The 20,936-nt window shown below is 43.8% G+C and overlaps 1 protein-coding gene across 1 annotated transcript; it reads right to left on the bottom strand.

Annotated features, from left to right (window-relative positions):
- Nucleotides 1–88: 88 nt before the first annotated feature.
- Nucleotides 89–18,289, bottom strand: ASRGL1 (asparaginase and isoaspartyl peptidase 1). Its single transcript, XM_047692714.1, has 7 exons — nucleotides 18,140–18,289; nucleotides 16,912–17,112; nucleotides 11,807–11,949; nucleotides 11,069–11,226; nucleotides 2,802–2,920; nucleotides 2,000–2,110; nucleotides 89–1,319 (listed from the first exon to the last, which is right to left on the bottom strand). The coding sequence occupies exons 2-7, from the start codon at nucleotides 17,099–17,101 to the stop codon at nucleotides 1,114–1,116; spliced, it is 927 nt and encodes a 308-aa protein (XP_047548670.1). The 5' UTR covers nucleotides 17,102–17,112; nucleotides 18,140–18,289; the 3' UTR covers nucleotides 89–1,113.
- Between the last annotated feature and the right edge of the window lie 2,647 nt (nucleotides 18,290–20,936).

The following is a 20,936-nucleotide window of genomic DNA, read 5'->3' as shown; positions in this document are numbered from 1 at the left end:
GTTAGTACGCCTGTCTGAACTGACCGAAACAACGGGAGCTTGTGGACACTCTGGTCTTTGTCAACAGTGACTCCTAACCACACTGTTATTCTTTCAAAATATATTTTATTAGTAGCACACGGAATTTAAAGTTAAGCAATTTCTTTCCAGAGAGAAGGTAAGACCTGACAGACTAAAAAACCGTCACAGCTAGAAATATCATTTCCAGTGTAAAGAGAGATGGGTAGGAACAGTTTCTGCCAAGGAAATTACGTTTTCGGTCACGCTGACCATGCTGAACACGAGGCACCTGCAGTCATGTGGGGGCCCACGGCGCTGGACAGCGAGAGAATGCAGTAGGTCGAGGGCCATCCCCATGCGCTCTGGTGGGAGCAGCGGCGGCGAGCTCATGAGCCCCCTTCCTCAGCACGAGCACCAGGAAGGCCTGCAGCAGGCAAAGGCTGGTGGGAAATGCTAGGCCAGCAGACTCACCTGGGAGCCCACGAGACCTGCAGGAGTCCCGCAGAGTCTCCATTACACCCTTCACCTCCAGACTGGGGGCTATGGGTTACCAGAGGCTACTTTTAAAGGATCTGGAAACATGTCTACATTAGTAAGTCAAAGGAGATATGAACCTTCTTAGAAAGAAAAATCAGCTTCTCCTCTCATGGGTTCTTTTCCCTGATATTCTTCTGACTTAACATGAACTCTACAACCAAGACAGCTCTGGGAGGTGTTGGCCTCGGTCCCCCCAGCTTTCGAGCCTGCCGCTTCTGTCCCCGTGGCAGGTCTTCTGATCCCAGATGGAACTCCCTACACTGAGATGGCTGCTGTTCTGCTCAGATCATGTCGTTTCTTCTTTCTAATCTAAGATACTGGGGGCAATTCATAAGAAAGACTCAGGACTTGGTCATCTGCACTGGTCTTACTTTGACTTTAGTAGGGGCGTTTCTCTCGGCACTTCCCGATCCGCCCCCTCAACCAAACACTCAGATACTTATTGATCAAGGCGACAAAACGAGTGACAGACTGCAGAATTTTCCATTTCTAGATCTAATTGATTAAGCCAAGTCTCCACACCAGGAAACCGGCCTTTCCCTCCAAGCTAGCTTCTACAATACAATCTTCAGGGCCCTAGGGCAGATCAGCGACACTGGTCTCATGGAGATCGATTCCAGAGTGCAGCTTGCCATCCTTGGCGGCCGCCCAGGGCATGGAGGTGGAGGTCCATTTTACCGCCCAGTCTCCTGCTTTGCTGACCAAGATGACACCGCCTAAACCCTTCAGCTTTGACTTCATATAACCCAACGACATGTCGGCAGCCTCTTCCAAGGTCTTTCCTGAAAACAAGGAAAGGTTGAGAAACAACACGCATTGTAATGAAAGGAATCTGGTGGGAGAATCAGTTGCCGTTTGAAAACCCAAATGAGTTAACAAAAGATTTTGGGCAAATGATTTCTTTTTCTTCTTCTTTTTTTTAATAGAATTTATTTTTTAAAGATTTTTATTTATTTATTTGACAGACAGAAATCACAAATAGGCAAAGAAGCAGGTAGAGAGAGAGAGGAAGAAGCAGGCTCCCTGCTGAGTAGAGAGCCTGATGCAGGGCTCTATCCCAGGACACTGGGATCCCGACCCAAGCCAAAGGCAGAGGCTTAACCTACTGAGCCACCCAGGTGCCCTGGGCAAATGATTTCTATTTGAATGCTTCAAAGAAGGGTCCTCACCACAGAGGCCCTCTTTGCACGGAGATGGAGCCTAGCATCAGCCTAAGGGGAGCTGCCTTCTCTCCCACACCCAGGCTCAAAGTCTCTCTACTGCCCCTGAGATGCCCAACATGACAGGAGTCTAAGTGTACTTCTTTCCAGATTCTAACACAAGGTGGGAAGAAGTCAAAGTAGTGTAACAACCTGAAAGGAACATCTAAAGCAAACGGGAAAGGGTTTCAGATACTTTACAGCCTATTTATAAAACGCTTCCATTCACTTGTCTTCAGACCATATGAACTTGCTCTATGTACCTTGTTCTACGTGGAAGAGAGTCAGTCTGGCCAGATTCACCTTCAGGATGCTCTCCCCGTGCCCCGTTGTTGAAATGGCACCAATGTCATTGTCAGCATAACCTCCGGATCCTGCTCAAAAAAGGTGGACTGGTTCTAACTGAGCAGCAACAGTGAAGAAATTCAAACACGTATCAAGTCTAATGCTACCTAAATGCTAAATCCCAGCGTGCCCAAGTATGAATGAAGGTCAGTAGCCGTGACCTTGAGATGCAAAGGTGGAGTAGAAATGGCCAGGTAATGACCCAGAAATCAGTGGTGGTGGTGGTGGTGGTGGTGGTGGGGAGGGGTTGGCCTGAGCTCCCAGGGAGCAGCTCCTCCAGGAAGGCTCCTTCTCCTCCTCAGAGCCCATTCGGCCACTCCCAGCCTGGCCACTGACCCACGCCCCGGAACTAGAGGATGTACTTCAATGTCAACGCAAACACTTCCGTTTGTAGCAGCACTACGTCACTTTCATACCACTCAAATCTAGTGGTGTGAAATCAACCTAAATTCTCAGCTTGTTAATTTGAGCCCATGCCTGGGAAGAGGCTTTGTGTATGTAACTCTTCTGGACTAGGACCGCAGAGCCTGAACCTGGGGCTAGAGAGAAGAAAGAGGCCCTCGGGGGCTCGGAGAAGCCCGCGCCTGCTAGATACAGGCTCCAGCTCAAAGCGGTGCCCCACCCGCCGCGTTCCCGGAAATGAAGAGGCGGGGAGGGAAGAGACGGAGACTGGTGGACGGTAGCGGAAGGGGCGGGGCAGCAGCCCAGCAGGGAGCCTACCTACGCAAGGAGTGTCCCCAACCCGGCCGACCATTTTATTAACGATGCCACCCGTCGAGGTTGCGTAGGCTACGTTCCCTTTGCAGTCCAAGGCGACGGCCCCCACGGTTCCCAAGTCTCTGCCAAGAATAAAGAGAAAAGTGACAGACGAGACACACCATCACAAGTTAACATTGTAGCTGAACGGCCCTTAAGTTCCCACGTTAGATGTTAAGGGCAAACGGGACACGATTTGATTCCAACATTCACGGCTCACATTAGCTTTTTTTTTTTTTTTTTTTAAAGATTTTATTTATTTATTTGAGAGAGAGACAGTGAGAGAGCATGAGCGAGGAGAAGGTCAGAGAGAGAAGCAGACTCCCCGTGGAGCTGGGAGCCGGATGCGGGACCCGATCCCGGAACTCCAGGGTCATGACCTGAGTCGAAGGCAGCCGTCCAACCAACTGAGCCACCCAGGCGCCCCTCACATTAGCTTTTTATTCTGCAGGTCAGATAGGTTGCTAGACATTCCTTTAGATCTCAGCCTTTAGAGCACATCCCATCCCAGCACCACCGTCCTCTAGTCATGTGACTTAATTACTAAGTTTTCTTTTCTGTGTCTCATTTTCCCCTCCTATAAAATGGGGGTAAAAACAATTGAGTGCATCTCAAACGTTGTGTGCATAAAAATCCCTTGGATCCCTGAGCCTACCCTGGAGATCCTGAATTTGTGAGTATGGGGAACCCAAGACCTTGCATTTCTCAGAGCCTCCCAGGTGATGCTGATGCTGCCTGTCACACACCACTTTGCCTGTTTCACAGGGCTTGCTGTAAAGATGTAATATGCTATTGCTTTCCCTAACATATTATACATTTCAAGTAAAAAGAATTGGAAGAAACTGAACCACAGCTATAATACCCACCACCCAGATTCTATAATGATCTATATTCGAGGCACGTATTAAGTGCTGGGCATGGGAGTGAAGTGAACGGACAAAGTCCCTTCTGTGCAGCTTGCATTTGGGGGCAGAGGGCAACAGGGGGATAAAAAATTTTTTATGGAACAACAGTAAAAATGATGACGACTCCAGCAGTATGGAGAGGACTTTATGCAGGGCCTCTCTGAAGGAGGTGAGGGCAATCCCTAGGCTTGCTGGGGAGAATGCTCCTGAAGCTGGAACATGGTTGTGAAACTCATGGAATTTGGAGGTCACTGTGGTTGCAGCGAATAAAGTGAGGGACAGAGGATAGGGGGCCTCCGGGGATGGCTGGCAGCCAGACCATGGAGGCTCTGATGGGCGGGGTGACTGTATCCTGGTGACCCAGGACGGTCCTGATTTATCCCTGTGTCACAGTTCCCCCTTCACTCTCAAAGTCAAGTTTGAACACTACTGAACACAATTTGAACACTAAATTATAGGGTCCTCCGACACATAGGCCCTGAGTGAGATGGGAAGACACTGCCAAACCTGAGCTGTGTCACAAGATGAGTTCAGTTTTAAAAATATCATTCTTTACCACTTCACCCATCCATCAGGATGGCTAAAAACGAAGACTACCTGGTAGCAGGTGTGGGTCAGAATATGCAGAACTGGAACACTCAGTCACTACTGTTAGAAACATAAACTGGGGCAACTCTTTGGAAAACCATCTGGCAGAATCTACCAACGCTGACTTGGCAATCACACTCCTACATTTCTGCATTCTCCCAACAGAAATGTGGAGCTACGTTCACCAAAAAACATACAGCAAAATGTTCACAGCAGGACTGTTTGTAGTAACAGAAATCTTAAAGTGATGTAAATGTCCAGCAAAGGCAGAGGGGGTGGGCTGAGATGTAGGCATGGAACAGAATCCTCTACAGCCATGAGAATGAGCTACTGTGGGTGTGACACAAGGAAGGGTCTCAGAAATACAATGAGGAAAGAAGGCACCAAATAAAGTACATACTATATGGTTGCACTTAAATCAAGTTCAAAAACTGGCAACGGCCGTCTACAGTGTTAGGAGCCAGGTAAGTGGCTGCCTTTAGGGCAGGACTGGGAATGGAAGAGAGCATGGCGGGGCGGGTGGGGAGGGCATCGGGTGATGATCTGTTTCCCCACCTGGAGGCTGTTTATATGGGTCCACTGTGAAAAGTCATCAGAGGTGACGTAAGACTTGTGCTCTTCCGGAGGTAGGCTGCACATGTACGAAAAGTTTCTCTTAGAATAATTACTCTGGCAATTGTGTGTGGACTGAGGGAGACCAGAGTGGAACTAGAGACTGTCAGGAGGCTTGAAGGGTCATTAGGGGCCTTGTTAGGGTGCCCCTGGGACACGGAGAAGAGGGCTTGGCTTAGGACACTGAAGGCAGAGCTGACGGACTTTGCGGGGGAGCTGGGTTATGAGAGAGATTAGGGATGGCTCTAAGGCTTTGGCTTCCAGAACCAAAAGGGTACAGAAACCATTCACTGAAATGCAGAATATTAGGAATAGGTTTTTTGGTGTCTGTTGGTTTACGGTGCATGAGGAGCGAGGTTAGGTGGGGAAATGCTGGGTTCAGTTGTGGACACAAGCTTGAGGTACCTATTGGGCAATTCCACGGAGGGAGCAAATTGCAGCTGGGTGTGGGCTGGCATTCAGGGGGCTACAAAGAGAAGTTTGGCAGTCTGCTAGGAAGAAAACAGGAACCCTGTCTTCCTGCATTCACAAAAATCAACTCCAGAGAGTTCAAGGCCTGAATATAAAACATAAAACAGAATTCTTCAGGAAAGTCTAGGGGACTACAGACGTCTCAGGGTAGGAAATACCTTCTACGTTTCCAGTCCTACAAACTATATGAGAGAGGCGGACTGCGTATTTGATTACAAAAAAGTAAAAACTTGTGTATGGCAAAAATACCATAAGCAAAGCAAAAGCAAGACTAAAAATAACAGATTTGGATTTTTTTTTTTTTTTTAAAGAGTAGACAGCCTTAAGACTGAGAAGGGACCTAACAATGAAAGAGAAAAAAATGATCATAGGACAAAAATAGGCAAATCCATAGAAACAAATGGCCCACCAACAAATGCCAAAAGCTCACACATGTTGATAGGGGATACAACTTAAAGTGACAGTGTTACCCTCCTCATGTCAGATGCAGGGGACACCCCCAGACTCTGCTGGTGGCAGGCCCACCCCTAACATTCGTAAGGTGTGGAGGCATGACTACAAGGTACAAATGGTAGCCATTACACCATCTGTTCACTTTTTAGAAGTTGTAGATACGTTCTTTTATCTTAGTGTGGTGTATAGGTCTTCAAAAATATTGTAAAGCCATGGTTTTTACATGACCAAAAGTAGACAAACTACCAATAATGACTTAATGTAATTATTATGGTGCCCATCTAGGTCTTTTGTTGATCAGCTATTGATGCCTGGATGAGTGGGGGACACACACACACACACACACACACCCTATAAATTATTAAGTGTTTACTCCACGAGGTTGATTTTCCTGCTTTCATTTCAGGAAGCAGTATGCTCTTATAATCGTATGTCTGTACAACATGCATTCTCTTGAAAAACTGCCACATAAGACTGATCTTTTTTGAGTCTGTGTAGTTCTTAGCAGGTTTTTAATTTGGAGAAGCTTCCCTCGGCTGAGGCAGCAGCAACTGGAATGTGCAACAAAATTCTTAAGGCAATCCTTATATTTGGAAAGGAACTCCTGATTTGAACATTACCAGCTCAAATGCTACCAGGCATGCAGGATACATTTCTGTAACAGAAGACACTATTTCATAATTTGATCATACATGTCACCATTGTTCCCGGTAGTCATTTATACCGTCTCTTCAGCAGCACCTAGATCCATGTAGCTCTTTCACATTTCATTGCCAGTGTATTATAAAGAAGACTGAAAGTAGCAGCTGTGTTGTTTTTGGCCAAGTCTCTCTTCAAATGGCAGTATGCTCTGATATACAACAGACAGGAGGACAGCCTCTATGGGAGCTGATTTGGGGATTATTTGTACGTGAATCTTCTCCTTCAAGGTAGGCAAGAATTTTTGTTGACTTCTTTCAGGTTCCTTTTATTTTACTGGAACGCTATTCTCCTCCTCCTCCTTCTTCTTTTTTTAGAGAGAATGCAGAACACGCAAGTGGCTGGGAGGCACAGAGGGAGAGGGAAAGAGAGAATCCCAACCAGGCGCCACACCCAGTGCAGAACCCTGGGGCTCAATCTCATGGCCCTGAATCATGACCTGAGCTGAAATCAAGAGTTGGACACTCTTAAGTAACAGACTGAGCCACCCAGGAGCCCCTGGAATGTTATTCTTCTTGCATATTTTCCATGCAGTGTGATTTTGTTTTTCTCTAAACTTAATATATTTTAATAATATATATTCAATATATATTCAATAATATATTTAATGATATATTTTCAATCCTTTAAAAAGTGAAATAGCCAAAAAGATTTTTAAAGCTTTTATTAAGCTTATCAATAGAAATTAAGGGTTCATATTAAGTGACTGTATGTAGCATCAAAATTAATTTCACTAAGTCCATAATTTACTCTTTGAGAATCTTCTGTGGTTTCATGGAATTTTAAAATCTAAATTCAATGTAATTACTTTAACAGAACTGAGTTGGTCATTGCCACCATCTGTCAGAGATTTGTTCCAAGGTCAGACAGGAGTTTGAGCACACTGTTCCATTTTGGCCCTACCTAGAGAATCCCGCGTTGGACCTTCTGCTGTCCACCACGTCGGCGCTGGCGCACAATAGGGGCACACCTCCTATTAGTAGTTTTGAACTGTGAGCCTGCATGTCACATCGAAGACTTCTGGGCTCTTGGCTAAACTTCATGTTTATATATCTTTTATTTACCAAGCACGTTCACTCCATTATCACAGGCTTGCCTTTGACAGTCTTTTATTTTTTTAAAGCTTTATTTTAGAGAAAGTGTGCATGTGCAGATGGGTAAAGGGGAGAGGCAGAGGGAGGATCTCAAGCAGACTCTGCACTGAGTGTGGAGCCTGACGCGGGGCTTGATCTCACAGCCTTGAGATCATGACTTGCGTCAAAATCAAGAGTTGGTCACTTAACTGACTGAGCTGCCCAGGTGCCCCATGGCCTTTGATGGTCTTTTAAATTGATACCTAAGATGAAACGTTCTCCCCACTTCTTCTATAAATCCAAAATGTCTACTTCCAAAAAGCAGGTGAGTTAGACGTGTTTTTCTTCTCGGGGTGGTACAGCAATATGTACAATAAATGTTAGTTGCTTGACGTGTCTTCTGACCATGGTACCTTCTAGTTGAACTGAATATTTTGTTAAAAACACTTTAGGTATTTGATTTCCTCTCTCGCTTATCACCCACTAAATTAATGTCTGAATTCTCTATCCTAGATAGTGATCGTTGGTTTTATTATTTTTTGTCTTAATTACATGTATTATTGAATTCTGAAATAATTTTTATTAAGCCTAGAAATGTCCCACGGTGTTTTGTAAACACGGTGCTGATGACGGAGTGCCATGGCTAAATATCGGGCACGCTGTATTATTCTTTCAAGAACGTTACATCACTGTTTCAGATGGTCTTTTTCTTTTTCCTCTGTTTTCGGCTGCTGGTTCCCCCAATCCTACTGACTGCACATGTCCTTTTGGTGTGTGATTCTTTGTGATGAGCAATTAGCTCTTCCTGCAGTAAAGGATGGAAAACTGCTGGGATTTCATTGGAACTGTACAAACTGAGGATGTGGCAAGAATAATATTCTTAATAATTTCCACTGTTCCGAAAGGTAATTAAATCATCACTGGACCAAGAATTTGGAATGTCCTGCTTGTGAACATTAGGTGGATCATCTTAGAAGATGACTCTTTACTATGTTCCTTTTTAAAATGAATGTGGGCTATATCCTGGAAGATTATTTTCCTTTTTACCTCTCAGTTTTTTGTTCACTTTTGTATTCTTTTTCTATCAAAATCTTGACTTAACATGCATTTTCAATAATCTAGGGATTAAAAAGATGTAATTGTCTTGAAAGTGTATAAAACTAGGATATATTTTCATCAAAAATGAACAGCAAATGTAACTGAGTAAATACAAATGAACTGCAGATATAACTTCAAAAAGTTAGGCTTTTTCCTAAAATATACCAAATTATCTATTAATAGTAAAAGTAAAACATGAATTATAATTAGTGAATATAACATTTTAAAATTCCTTAAAAGCTAAAAATTTTAACATATTTTTACAAATAAAATCATAGCTAACATTCAATGTTCATTTAGTTGCCAACATAGAGCTGGTTCTTCAGGCAGGCTCTGTCTAGACCCGCACTGTCCAATGTGGCTGGCATGAGCTACCCGCACCACTGGCCACTGGAAGTATGGGCAGCCCCAGGGTGAGGTGGGGAGGTGTGCTGCAAGCCTAGCATATGGGTCAGATTTCTGAAGATTTAGTGTAAAAGACGACTGTAAAATATCTCAAATAATTTCTTATATTGATTACATGCTGAAATGATAATATTTTGATTATATTGGGTTAAATATATTAATTTCACCTGTGTATGTTTTCTTTTGTTGTTGTTGTTGTTAGAGACAGAGAGAGTGTGAGGTGGGGTGGGGAGGATCAGTGGGAGAGAATCTCAAGCAGACCTGCACTGAGTGTGGAGCCTGATGTGGGGCTTGATCTCATGACCCTGGGATCATGACCTGAGCCAAAATCAAAAGTCAGATGTTTAACTGACTGAGCCACCCAGGTGCCCCATACCTGTTTCTTTTTACTTTTTTATTGTGGCTACTAGAAATTTTTTAAATTGCAAATGCAGCTCTTGTCTTCCTATTGGACAGTGCTGGTCTAGACCTACACATGTACATATTTTAGACTAATGAGCATCAGTCCTCATATGCAAGTCTTGCAGATATTGTACTAATCTATGAAGCCCACCAGAACCATAGCATAGAGCACATAAGGAGGCAAGAAAATGGATACCTGGCACTACTGGGAAATAATTACTTTGTTATATAAGAATTTATTTGACAAGTTATTAATTTGTCTTGTCTTTTCCTCTTACCTAAGTCCTTCTGCTGTTCAATTCTTCCCCCCACTCTGAAGCAGTGTCCATTTCTGGTATCAGCAGTGGCACAATCCATAAATCTTTAGATTTAGGTGGCCTTCACTTCAAAGACATAGAGCAAGAGATGCAGAGAAGCATTTCGCTGGGGGCTGAGTGGTATTAATCACAAGAGTGGATGATGAGGGTTAAGGGTCATGCTATGCCACTGCTGAGTGACAGAGGTGCCCCAGGTGTCGGTAATAAGGCAACTGTTTTGTGTATTTGTGATGGGGGGGGGTGTTCCTCTAAAGTGCAGGACCCAGGGCGGGGCCCTCTCGCTTATATCTAAGGGGAATACTGGCTGGTAGAGATGTGAGCTGTTGCAGAATTTCTGGAAAGTGATGTGGTAACATCTGTTAAAACACCCAAGAGCCATCGATAAAGCAGCCCCATTCCCGTGACTCTAGCCTACAGGTACAACAGCACACTTGGTAAGGTTATCAAAAGCTACCAGTACATGGCTGATTTTGTAAAACAGATTCTTAAGCTGGGGACACATCAGAACTACCTGGGAAACTTTTTCCTAATACATCTGCCTGGCCTCTTCACCTCAAATCTATTAAATTAGATTCTTTAGGGAAGGGGACCAGGCATGTATATTTTGAAAAAGCTCCCTAGGTGATATTAAAGTCTACTGCTGGTTCAAAATGACAGATCTTAGAAGGAGTATGCAGAGTTAGTAATTATATCCCATTATAAACTTCCAGCCCATATTCCAATTTTATTTTTCAAATTTTGCTTTGAATAAGGGGGCTTTTATTTTGGGCTTCTGAAATCTGTAACACAGAACACCGTAATTCAGAACAAATGATTAATTCAAACTTCTAGGAACTGTACGGATTCCCCTGCACTAGGGCAGCACGCTCAAGTAACTTCAGAGGGTACACGAGATCCCAGACAGCCTGTTTTGTCTGCTTATGGTACAAACTAATCAAGAGGCATCGGCAGTTAATCCCGTAACATAAGGCACTCTACTACTGGAGAAGGAACTCTTGGCCGAATCTGAGTTGTTATTATAGGACTAATAAACGAGGTTAAATGTAAGAATCAAAAGAGCAGTTTTTTCATGATATAGTGTCAATTGCTCTGTACAAAAACTGAAACTACCAAGTGATTCTTGACTTATCTACGAAATGTAGATAATCAGATACTTGTCTGATACACCTGAGTAAGTCCGCAAACTGCGAGCCACAGATGACACTTACTGTTGGAAGTCTAGCTTCAGAGCACCTTTTTCATGCTTCTCTTTTTCTAGACGTTTTATGTTTCTCTCTGTCACCAGCTGCTCTTTAGGAATCGTGGGAACTCCCATGGCTGCTGCAAATTTTGCTGCACCCTGGTCAGTCAGAAAGCAGTGAGTTGTCTTGAGCCAGAAAAAAACAGAAACATGGTTAGTTTTTTGAAATAGTTAAAATCTTTTTAACCGTTCCAACTGTGTGGATATAATTACTTCTCTCTGGGTACAAAGCCTCAAAGATGCAAATTCCACTGGCTTGCTTTTCTGAATGTTGAACAGGGCCTGGCACTCTGAGACCTTGTATTTTTATAAAAACTCCCAAAGTGATGGAATGGTACTAGAAAGGTATTCATGTATGATCTTAAGTTTAGAGAACACAATTCATCTTTATTTTACACATGCTATTAAATAGTTGGTCTGTTCAGTTTGTATCTGTTATGTCATACGTGTTGAAAAAGACTTAAAAAAATACAGCAAGACAACGTGAAAACAAAGTAATTGTTGGACAAGGGATTGCTAGTCAAATTCCACTGTCAACAGCGCCGAGTCTCGGCTTATTTGAGAAATTTAAATAACATTGCTTCTCTTCTTTTATATGGTTTTAGGAGGACAGTGCTCACAAGTATTTCCCTACAGTTAGACAACTTTTACTTGCTAAAGTACATTGGTAATAATTTCTTATGAAGAGGATGCTTTCGTCACATACCTTTTCCATAACAAGCCGTGCAAGCTTAATGGGATTTGCTATACAGCGGACTGCAGACACAGCTCCTGCAGACAGGTCTTTTCCACTCATGATACTGGCATCCATTTCAACGTCACCATTTACATTCAAGACAGATCCACAACCTAAAACCAAAGAGAAGTTGAAAAGCAAGAATTAAGAACCTAGAAATGGCTCCCAAGTTTCCTTTAAGCCACTGACGTTAATTCATCCTCTACTCCATTGCCAGACAAAGAAGTTTGGAAACACACATCCAGCTCGGCACCCCATGACCTACAAAATATAAAATAGGAAACCCTTCTCGATCTGGCTTCTGGTCTCCTTTACCAGCTGTATCCCCCTTCCTTGGCTGCATTTTACTGAGATATTAGGTTTCCATGAAAGTACCATGAGTTCTCATTGCTCAGTGCCCTTGGGCATGCTGTTCTCTTTACCACCAGCATCCTTCTTCCAACTGCTTTTGCCCAGATAATGGCTGTAAGGCTAGCTACACTTAACCTCTTTGTGCCTGTTTCCTCATCTGTAAAATGGGATAAGAACAAAGCTCAAGAATATTTAAAGGATTATAAAACTGCCCAGTACCTAATAAGGTAAAATTCACAATGTTTGGCATCCAATAAGAAATTTCCAGGCACACAAAGAAGCAAGAAAATATGACCCATAACGAGAAGGGGGAAAAAACCTTAATAGTAACAGATCATAAATGACATAAATGATAGAAAGTAGACAAGGATGTTAATAAAATAGCTGTTATAACTATATTCTGTGTGTACCAGAACATGCAGGAAAATATAAAAAGGACCCAAACAGAACTTCTAGAGATGAAAAAAAAAAAAAATCTGAAGTGGAAAATACGCTGGATGGGATTAAAACAGGGTTAGACACTGCAGCAGGAAAGACTAATGAACACGATGACACAGCAATAGAAACCATCCAAAATGAAAAATAAAAAAGGATTAAAAAACCGTCTGAGCAGGGAGCCTGATGCCAGACCTGATCCCATCACCCAGGAATCATGACCTGAGCTGACACTTAAGCACTTGAGCCACTGAGGCCCCCTCACCTATGGAATCTGATGTTACCTCCAGGTAGATAGTGTCAGAAATGAGCTAAATTATAGGATACCCAGCTGGTGTAGGAAAAGTGCTTGGTGTGGGAAAACCTACACATGCACTGGAATTGGGTTCAGAATCTTCAGACAATGGCAATCCAGGGGAGCAAAGGTAAGTCTTTACAACAACAGTTCTGGAACAACTGGACATCCATAGGCAAAAAAACCCAAATCTAAACCCAGACCACACACTCTTCATAGAATTAACTCAAAATGGAACACACACCTAAATGTAAAATGTGAAATTATAAAACTCCTAGAAGATAACATAGGAGAAAATCCAGATGACCTTGGGATTGGCTTTTAAGATACAACACCAAAGGCATGATCCGTGAAAGAAAAAAATCATTACGCTGGACGTCATTAAAACAAAAAATTTCTGCCATATGAAAGACACTGTCAAGAGAATGAGAAGACAAGCCACAGACTAGGAAAAAGCATTCTTAAAAGACACATCTGATAGAGGACTATCATTTAAAATATACAAAGAACTCTTATAACTCAACAATAAGAAAACAAAAAATCTGATTAAAAAATGAGATAAAGAAGGAAAAACAAAAAACAAAAAATAACAACAAAATGAGACAAAGACCTGAACAGACACCTTACCAAAGAAGATCTACAGATGGCAAGTATGAAAAAGATCAATTGTACTTTTATACTAGCAACAATCGTAAAAAGTAACATTTACAATAGTACCAAAAGACATGAAATAACTAAGTATAAATCTAACAAAATATTTATAAGATATGCATGCTAAAAACCACAAAACACTGATGAGAGAGATCAAAGATTTAGACAAATGCAAGTATGTACCGTGCTTTGGAAGTACTGGATTGAAAGGCTCAGTACTGCTCAGATTTCAATTCGCCCAAACTTATCTATAGAGTTAATACAGTCCTAGTCAAAATCCTAGCAGGACTTTTTTTTGGTAGAAACTGACATGGTGATTCTCAAATTGGTGGGAAAGACAAAGGGACTAGGATAGCCGAAACAATTACCCACATATGCACCAAGAGTTGCAAGACTCTTACTACCTGATTTTAAGACTTAATACAAAACTACAGTCACCCAGACAGTGGTATTGGTGAAAGGTGACACACACAGACCAATGGGTTAGAGTCCAGAAATAGACCCATTTTATACAAAGTCAAGTGATTTTTCACAAAGGTGGAAAGGCATTCCATGAAGAAAGAATTGCTTTTTCAATAATTGGTGCTGGAACAATTATGCAAAAACAACGTTGATAAACACCTCACACCATATATAAAAATTTATTAAAAATGGATCAGAGATGTAAGTACAAAACCCGAAACTATAAAATTTCTAGAAAACACATAAAAGAAAACATATGTGACCCTGCGTTAGGCAGATATATATATATATATATTTTTTTTAAAGATTTCATTTATTTGAGAGAGAGAGAGAAAAAGAGAGAGAGAGAGAGAGAGAGAGTATGAGCAGAGGCAGAAGCAGACTCCCCATTGAGCAAGGAGCCCAACTTGGGGCTCAGTTCCCCAGTTCTGGCCGAAGGCAGATGCTTACTTGACTGAGCCACTCAGCATAGACAGATAGATAGTCTTAAGGTATGACACAAAAAGCAGAGTCCATTAAAAAATTGGACTCCTACAAAATTAAGAACTTCTGTTCATTGAAAGCCACTCTTAAGAGAAAGAAAAGACATGACACAGACCGAAAGAAATTATTTGCAAATCACGTATCTGATAAAAGGCCAACATCTAGAATTTATGAAGAATTCTTAAAACTCAGTAATAATAAAAAACACAATACAGAAATTGACAAAATACTTGAAAAGATATTACAATAAACATTTGCTGTTAGGGAAATGCAAATTAACACTAGAATGAGATCCCACCACACAGCTGTTAGAATGGCTAAAACACAAATACTGACAACACTAAGAGCTGGTGAGGATGTGGAGAAACTAGAGCTTTCATACACTGCTGGTGGGAAGGGAAAGTGGGAGTCACTGTGGAAGACAGTTCGGCAGTTTCAAATAAAGTGATATACACACCTGCCCTATAACCAGCAATCCCACACCTTCGTATTCACCCAAGAGAAAGAAAAACTTACGTTCACACAAAAACCTGTATGCAATTGTTTCTAGTGATCTGTAATGGCCCCCAATTGGCCATGTCCTCTGGTTGGTAAATGACCAAGAATTAGTATATTCATACAATGGAATGCTACTTAACAGTAGGAACGGATGGACTATTTTTTTTTTTTTTTAGATTTTTGTTATTCATTTGACAGACAGAGATCACAAGTAAGGCAGAGAGGCAGGCAGAGAGAGAGAGGAAGGGAAGCAGGCTCCCTGCGGAGCAGAGAGCCCGAGGCGGGGCTTGATCCCAGGACCCTGGGATCATGACTTGAGCCGAAGGCAGAGGCTTTAACCCACTGAGCCACCCAGGTGCCCCACAGATGGACTATTAATACTCATGTCAACATGGGTGGCCCTCCAATGCATTATGCTAAATGAAGAATCCAGACTTGAAAAGCTACAGATTGTACGATTCTATTCTCTTCTCCCTCAATGTGCTGCACAGCAGACACCTGGGACAGAAGAAGTGAGTCACTTAGAAGGCAGGCTCTGGTATAGAGCAAAGATGAGAACTAGCCCCTCCAGTTCTGAATCGATATTCCCCAGTTCATGCAAATGACTGATCCCAGTAGTTTAGAGAGTGGCAGAGCAGAAGACCTGTTCCAAATCAAAGTCCTTTGTGAATAAGTGGGTGTTTGTCAGCCAGAGGGTCCCAACTGCTAATGGCATGTCCTTGAACAAGACTCCCATGAAACAGCAGGCTACTCCCTCTGCTGGCAACAGGGGAGGCAGGTCGCGGTTGGGGGGGGGGGCATCTAGTAAATTCCAACTCAACAAACATAGCCATAACAATGCACTTATGCCTTATTCTATGGTCAGGCTGACTATGAAATCTTGCATAAGTGTTAAAGAGTGCTTAGCAGAAGTGAGGGGCTGGAACAAATACTCAGTATTTCATGACTGAGTTCAGGTTCAGATGTCCTGAAATTCTTTTCTCTGACAGATGTTGGGTGGGTGGTATCATCCCAAGCAGTATTTTAATCCCTAGATTTTAGGTTCTCTATTTTAAGATCAATGAGCATAAGAATTATACCTAACTCATAATGCAGATTAAATGAGTTAATAATGCAAACTTCTCAGACCATTGGCTGATACATAGTAGATACTTGTAGTAGTTACGATGATTACTAAAAGGGATCAACTTAGAGAAGAAGCTAAACAGAGAAGATCACACTCTGCATGATTCCATTTATATGGAATTCTGGAGAAGGCAAATTAATCTATAATGAGTAGAGCAGTGGATACCTGGTAGTGGGGATGAGGGCAGATTAAATGCAAGGCGGCATGAAGGAAATTCTGGGTTATGATGGCAATGCTTTATTTTTATTTTTTTTAAAGGATTTTATTTGTTTATTTGACAGAGAGAGAGAAAGCGAGAGCGCACAGGTAGGGGGAGCAGCAGGCAGAGGGAGAGGGAGAAGCACTGGCTCCCGGGATCCGGGGTTCCTGGGACCATGACCTGAGCGGAAGGCAGACACTTGACTGACTGAGCCACCCAGGTGCCCTGATGGCAATGTTTTAAATCTTGTGATGTGGTTACACAGGTGTATATATTTTCAAAACTTAAAATGGGTATGCTTTATAGTATATAGTCTATCCCCACACCCCCATGTAAAGATCTACTAAAAAAGCGTCTCAGTATGTGAATCCTCTGAAGCAAGTTAAAAAAAGTGAACTGATGGATTTAAAAATTCTTAAAGCAACTTGGTCAACAGGTAAAAAGAGAAAAATTAAATATTTTAGCACATTTTACCGAAAAGCTTACTAGATTCATTGGCACTTTAGATTCTATTTGTTTCGGGGGATAAGCGTAGCCTCATTTGGCATCAGCTACTAATCGCACTGCAAACATACCTGCGTTGAACTCAGGATGATCTTCCAGGAAGGCCACTGCTCCTTCCACAGCGTCAACTGCGCTCCCTCCCTCCGTCAGGATTTTGTAACCCACCTCAGCGGCTTTGATGATCCCCTGGCGCACCCGTTCTTTCCGGTCCTTAGGGATACTGCTGGCTCCGCCACCGTGGACCACGATGACCGGATTCATGTCGACGGATCCTAGGGATCAGGAAGATGGAAGTGTCACTTCGAACGGGTCAAGAAAACTACTCTGGGCATAATCTCCTGGGGGAGATTCCACCGGAGACTAGGTCCAGTTTCTACCCCGGGATGGAGGCCAAGTTTACAGCCTCAAAAATTTTCCTGAGACCGAGGGGCTGGGGGCAGAGGACAGAGACAGAGATTGAGCCCTACTCCTGGGCTCTTTCCGGTTTTGGGTTTCCCCTAGGATGATGGTCCCTTTTCCAAGCCTGTAAGTCCTGGATATCTGAAGGCAGGTACCACACTGACTAGGCAACCAAGAGCCCTGGGATTGGTCTGGAGTCTGGACCATGTAGGGGTAGTCGGGGACACAGGTGGAGCCTCTGGGAAAGACACCAGGCTGCTGAGGGCCATCCCGATTCAAAGCAAAGTTACTAAATCCTCTAAAGCCGGATCTCGCAGGACCTCAGAAGCCATTCTGGGACTGTCAGAGTTTAGGGATGGGAGACAGCTGGGAATCATGAACGCCAGGCAAGGAAGAAGGGTCTGAGGGTCTGAGGGTAACCACCAATTCCAACCTCCTCATCACTACTTCAGTGGGAGGAAACTCTGGCTTCAGGATTATTCCTGGTGGGGAAAGACAGGTCCTATTCAACAGGCCCCCAAAAGGCCCGGGGGGGCTGCAGACCCAGGGGAAGGTGCTCCGGTGTGAACTGCGCATACACTTGCCAGTGACACTCAGTATCCACGCTCCCTGGGATCGTCCAGTCCAGGCCGTGTAGGGACATACTGGGCCACGGACACGGATTTGTGGGGGATACCCCGCGTTGCAGAGGTCCAGGTCCCCCTCTCCCGCCCCCCAAAAAGAGATGCGCCACATCTCACTGGAATCCCTTAACCTTGACATTCTCCGGCAGTGCCAGTTCGTCGGCGGCCCCCTACCCCCCACCCCCAACCCCCACCCCCACCCCATCCTGGACCCCCGCCACGGGACAGGGCGCTTTCCCGGTCTCCGGCGGCTGCTCCGGCTGGACCCTCGACTTACTGAGGACGCCGCGGGAGGCAAACGCTGGGGATTCAGGCTGGCCCGAGCCGCCCGGCCGGCCTCCGAACCTGCGCGGCTCAGCGCCTGGGCGAGCCTGTGCGGGAAACCGCTGGGCTCGCAACCGCTCCGGGGACAACGGCTCCGCGCTTGCGCACGAGGGCGGGGCCGGCGCGCAGCTCAGTTACCGTAAAGTCCCGACCGCCGAGCAACACCTCGCACCTTTGCCCGCGTCTCAGCTCCAGGTTTGACCCCAGCAGGCTGTCTCCCTGTGCTGGGCCTCCACTCACCCGAGCTTCTTGGTGGAAGGGGGAACCTCCTCTTCCTCTTTATGAGGCTGGGGTGTTGGCTTTGGTAGCGAAATGCGTGATGTGCCAAGGTTTTGTAACTGAAAATTGAAAGACTGGGCGCCTGGGTGGCTCAGTCGTTGAATGTCTGCCTTCCGCTCAGGTCAGGATCCCAGGGTGCTGGGACTGAGCCTCAAATCCGGCTCCCTGCTCAGCGGGAGGCCTGCTTCTCCCTCTCCCACTCCCCTTGCTCGTGTTCCCTCTCTCCCTGTGTCTCTTTCTGTCAAATAAATAAATCTTAAAAAAAAAAAGAAAAAAGAAAAAAGCAACTCTGTGCACTAATATACTTCCACTGCTCGAAGTGTTTCTCATTCTTGTAATTTGTTTAAATTCAAATCTTTCCCTTTTAATAGTCTTTTCCCTTAACCTTTTGTAAAGAACAGAAAGATAAACTTTAATTGGTCTGGTTCTTCAGAGCCGGGAGTGCTCTGAAGGATCTGAAACCCTAGGCTACTCCCTCCTCTGAGCTTCCAGGAGCCCACCTCTAAATTCTTTAAACCACCTGTGCCCTTAGTTTTTGTTGTTGTTGTTGACACATTTTTTTCAACCTGCCCTAGAGAGTTCCCTTAAGGCTCTGACCCCCTTGATGACTTGGACCAATCACCTGTATCTGCATATCCCCCATTCCCATTGTCATGGCATCCTTCCAATTGGAGGAATTTAATTTCTATCCAGTAAAACAACTAACTGATACTAGATTAGTGGCATGAACCAAAGGATACATTATTCTAATATGCAAAGTAACCTTTTGAATTATAATTTTATTTTCATTAGTAATTTGCTTTAAACTTTCAATTGGTTGATGAGCCAATGTCAAAAATAAGTTTTCACTTTGTCTAACAAATAGCATCACACAGCCTCCCCAATTTAAGACACTGATAATGCAGGACCTGATTCTGAGAGCAGACTCTTAGTTAAGAGCTGGTGACAAAGGTGGTGATAAATAGATGACACATTAGAAGTCTGACTGTGGCTTTTTAAAAAAATTAAATTAAATTAGCCAACATATAGTACACCAAAAACGATGTAGTATTCAATGACTCATTAGTTGCATATAACAACCAGTGCTCATCATATCACATGCCCCCCTCCTTTTTGGTTTTTCTTTTCTTTCTTTTTTTTTAAACTTTATTTTATTCTCTCAGTGTTCCAAGATTCATTGTTTATGCATGCCCTCCTTAATGTCCATCACCTAGATACCCCATCCTCCCACCCACCTCTCTTTCCACAACCCTCAGTTTGTTTCCTGGAGTCAAGATTGTCTCCTGGTTTGCTCCCTCTCTGATTGTGGCTTTTAACACTCTCCTCATCAACCTCTGCCCCAGGGTAACCTATAACTTCATTTTAATATATTTACATGGTGGTTTCACCCCTCCCACCCCCCATTCCCACACTCCCTGGAGGAAGATGGCCATGACAATCTGGCAAGAGCCTGGTAGGGCCCAAAACTCTCCCTCCCAATCAGTAGGAGTGCCCTAGGTGATTGGAAACAACCTCTGTGGGAGATCACCCTAGCTACGACTCATTGCCTCTGCAAACATAAAAAGAAAAGACATTCTCTAACCATAGTGCAATTGCCAAATCTGGGTCTGCCCACTTTCCCTTCTTCTTCTTCTTTTTTTAAAAAATTTATTTGACAGGCAGAGATCACAAGTAGGCAGAGAGGCAGGCAGAGAGAGAGGGGGAAGCAGGGTCCCCGCTGAGCAGAGAGTCTGATATGGGGCTCGATTCCAGGACCCTGAGATCATGACCCGAGCATAAAGCAGAGGCTTAACAAACTGAGCCACTCAGGTGCCCCCCACTCTCCCTTCTTGAGAGTGTACTGTGCTTAATAAACTGCTTGGTGCTGGCTACTTTCCTTCTATCTTTATTCCAGTATGGATCCTCACATAAATCTTTCCTGGGGAATCCAAGAACAGAGACCTCCATCCACACAACACATAGTCTTCCACCCATAACAAATTCTTCCTGAAAGACTGAATTCAAAAGGGCAGCGGCCAGACCTTATACAAAAATAGAACTCTGAACCACAACTTCTGCAGCAACCAGTCCAGGAAACCATGTTGCACAGATTAAATGAGAAAATGTGTGCAAAGTCCTTAGCATTAACTTGGTGCATAATAAATGCATAACACAGGGTTGATGTTGTTTATGCTATTGTTATTTTTAAAATATTTATTGTTCACTTACCTCCACTGCCCCAGAGAAGGAGAATAACTAGCTCTCTCTTTCATCATTAGGCATTTCTTAGTGAAAAATTTTGAAAGTCACCGTACAGGAAATGAATGCACAAGGGAGAGACTCAGTGACAGGAAGGGAGGAAACTTCAGGTGTGCTCTGACTGGAACTTATCGGTGTGGGAAAGCTGGGGGCGGGCTGACCAGAAGTGGACATCTTACGTCATCAGTTAGGGAGATACCTTTGGTCTTCTCTGGTTGGTCCTAAGTTGGAAG

This window comes from Lutra lutra, chromosome 10, assembly GCF_902655055.1.
Source record: "Lutra lutra chromosome 10, mLutLut1.2, whole genome shotgun sequence".
Classification (NCBI taxonomy): Eukaryota; Metazoa; Chordata; class Mammalia; order Carnivora; family Mustelidae; genus Lutra; species Lutra lutra.
Note: the sequence above shows the minus strand (reverse complement) of the source record. Positions and strands in the feature narration are given on the sequence as shown.

Coding starts and splice junctions, on each gene's coding strand:
- ASRGL1 (XM_047692714.1), bottom strand. CDS start 17,101: ATGAATCCGGTCATCGTGGTCCACGGTGGCGGAGCCAGCAGTATCCCT. Junction 11,227..11,806: donor CACGGCTTGTTATGGAAAAG/GTATGTGACGAA, acceptor TTCTGGCTCAAG/ACAACTCACTGCTTTCTGAC. Junction 2,921..11,068: donor CTGAAGCTAGACTTCCAACA/GTAAGTGTCATC, acceptor TATTCTTGGCAG/AGACTTGGGAACCGTGGGGG.